The following is a 2500-nucleotide window of genomic DNA, read 5'->3' as shown; positions in this document are numbered from 1 at the left end:
AGGAACCAATGCAGTAACAAAATCTGTCCTGAGGATTAACCAGTTGAACCTTTCTCAATTTTATTTCTTAACTTTTTTTATAAGCACATTAACTCACAGCTCTGCTCTCTTAATCTTTATCATTAAGAACTGAATGATTCACTGGCTGAGCTTGTGTTCTTCAGATTGAGCTGTTGTTCAGGGCTCAGTAAAGATTGAATCATTAAACGTGTAGAATCGGATTATAATCCTTAAACCAGCAGCACATAATCACCTGGACGCTACACACACTTCAGTCTGCTGATTAATTTCACTGATTTTTAAAAAAAGAATCAGTTCAGAAAAACAAATCATTTATGATCTGACAACATGATCAGACAATCAGGAAATAAAAAGTTCCCTAAGATTCTCTGGAAGTCCTCAGGAAGTTAATAGATGCTGTAAAAGTTTAGAATCTCATTCTTATAAATGTTTTATAAACACAGGAAACAAACGCAAAAACGCACAACATCGATTATAACAAGTGAAGAAATCTCACTAATTATTTCATAATAACTTCTAAGCATTGCGTTCGTAGCCCCGCCCACTGCGTCATGCGTTTATTCTGCAGGATAATTATAGACGCTGTGAGTGACAGGAAGTGTTTTGGTATGAAAGGTTCTGACCTTATCGGAGCAGGTGTTGTCGTCAGGGCCTCCTCCGATGACGAACAGCTTGTTGACGCAGCCGGCTACGGCCGGGGAGCTCACCGCCTCCTTCATGGGAGCCACCTCTGTCCAGCGGTTGGAAAAAGAGTCATAACACTCGACACTGCTCAGACGTGACTGACCATCATATCCGCCCACTGCATACACCTACACACACACACACATACACACACACACACACACACATTCAAATAGAGCTTTTAACATTCTCTCTGCAGGTTCTCTTTCCAAACCCAGAATATAAAAGCTGTGCATGTGCAGCGAGTCGTTCCCGTGATCTCAATCGATCTCAATCCACATTCCTGACTCATCAATAATAAGGAAATGGTAATGTACGTTCCAGCAGCAGACATACAGCTCCATCAGGTAGAACGAGACAATCTACAACCACAACAACAAACTTCAGGTTTCTTCTACACATACAGAGACACTATGGTACAGTAGATCTGCCATGTAGCCCGATATGTTCATTAATTCTCCACAACAGCAGTTCAGTAGTGCAGGTTACACTCTTTATTATCGTTTCTATAGCAACGGTCCGTTCAGAGGAACATCTAGAGCACACGGATACAATAATAGGTTGACGTGATGAAATAACCTGCATAAACGTGTTTATGCCTCCTGAGTGGAAGGAATCTCCAGTGTAACAGTCTGGGGTAAAGGTGTAACTTTTTTTGTGACACTTTCAGATCACACTGTCAGATCACACTGTCAGATCACGTCATCAGATCACACTGTCAGATCACGGCATCAGATCACACTGTCAGATCACACCATCAGATCACGTCATCAGATCACACTGTCAGATCACGCCATCAGATCACACTGTCAGATCACACCATCAGATCACGTCATCAGATCACACTGTCAGATCACGGCATCAGATCACACTGTCAGACCACACCATCAAATCACGTCATCAGATCACACCATCAGATCACGTCATCAGATCACGCCATCAGATCACAGTCAGATCAAGTCATCAGATCACGTCATCAGATCACACTGTCAGATCACTTCATCAGATCACACTGTCAGATCACACCATCAGATTGCGTCATCAGATCACACTGTCAGATCACGTCATCAGATCACACTGTCAGATCACGTCATCAGATTACTCTGTCAGATCACACCATCAGATCACGTCATCAGATCACACTGTCAGATCACGTCATCAGATCACATTGTCAGATCATGTCATCAAATCACGTCATCAGATCACACTGTCAGATCACGTCATCAGATCACGTCATCAGATCACACTGTCAGATCACGTCATCAGATTACACAGTCAGATCACACCATCAGATCACGTCATCAGATCACACTGTCAGATCTCGCCATCAGATCACGTCATCAGATCACACTGTCAGATTGCGCATTCAGATCACACTGTCAGATCCCAACATCAGATCCTACCATCAGATCACACATCTGATCACAATACAAGATTTTAACATCAGATCAATATATTAATTGATTTGATTGGTTGATTGAAATCCACCTTTTTTATCTACTTCCTGTTTATGTCCCACCCCTTTTCATTTGATTGGCTGCCTAAAAACAGGAAAATTCCCTCTGCAATTTTTTTTTCTTTATTCCAGGCAGCATTAGGAAGTGTAAACACTTCTATAAACACATGTCCTTCTCCTGTAACGTCAAACCCCACAAATTCAACACACCTGCACACCTGAAGCACAAAAAAAACAAAAAACGCCTTCTATAAAGAAGCGTGACGCAGTAAACATATTGATTCTAACGGAATACAACCGAAATCTGGAGGCGGAGCTCGAACTTCAACATGCTGAAAC

General features: G+C 41.9%; 1 protein-coding gene and 1 long non-coding RNA gene across 3 annotated transcripts in view; both read right to left on the bottom strand.

The window, feature by feature from the left end:
* The window catches only part of LOC310719689, a 154481-nt gene that overhangs the window by 3708 nt on the left and 148273 nt on the right, over positions 1 to 2500 (bottom strand). The window lies entirely within an intron of this gene.
* Positions 1 to 2500, bottom strand: part of klhl24b (kelch-like family member 24b) — a 20340-nt gene that overhangs the window by 3708 nt on the left and 14132 nt on the right. For both annotated transcript variants that reach the window (XM_083529631.1, XM_083529632.1), the window contains exon 5: positions 645 to 833. In XM_083529631.1, coding sequence (XP_083385757.1) covers positions 645 to 833 — 189 coding nt within the window. The remainder of the gene's footprint in view (positions 1 to 644; positions 834 to 2500) is intronic.

Source organism: Silurus aristotelis (assembly GCF_946808225.1).
Source record: "Silurus aristotelis genome assembly, chromosome: 25".
NCBI classification, from domain to species: Eukaryota; Metazoa; Chordata; class Actinopteri; order Siluriformes; family Siluridae; genus Silurus; species Silurus aristotelis.
This window is presented reverse-complemented; position numbering and strand designations above follow the sequence as displayed.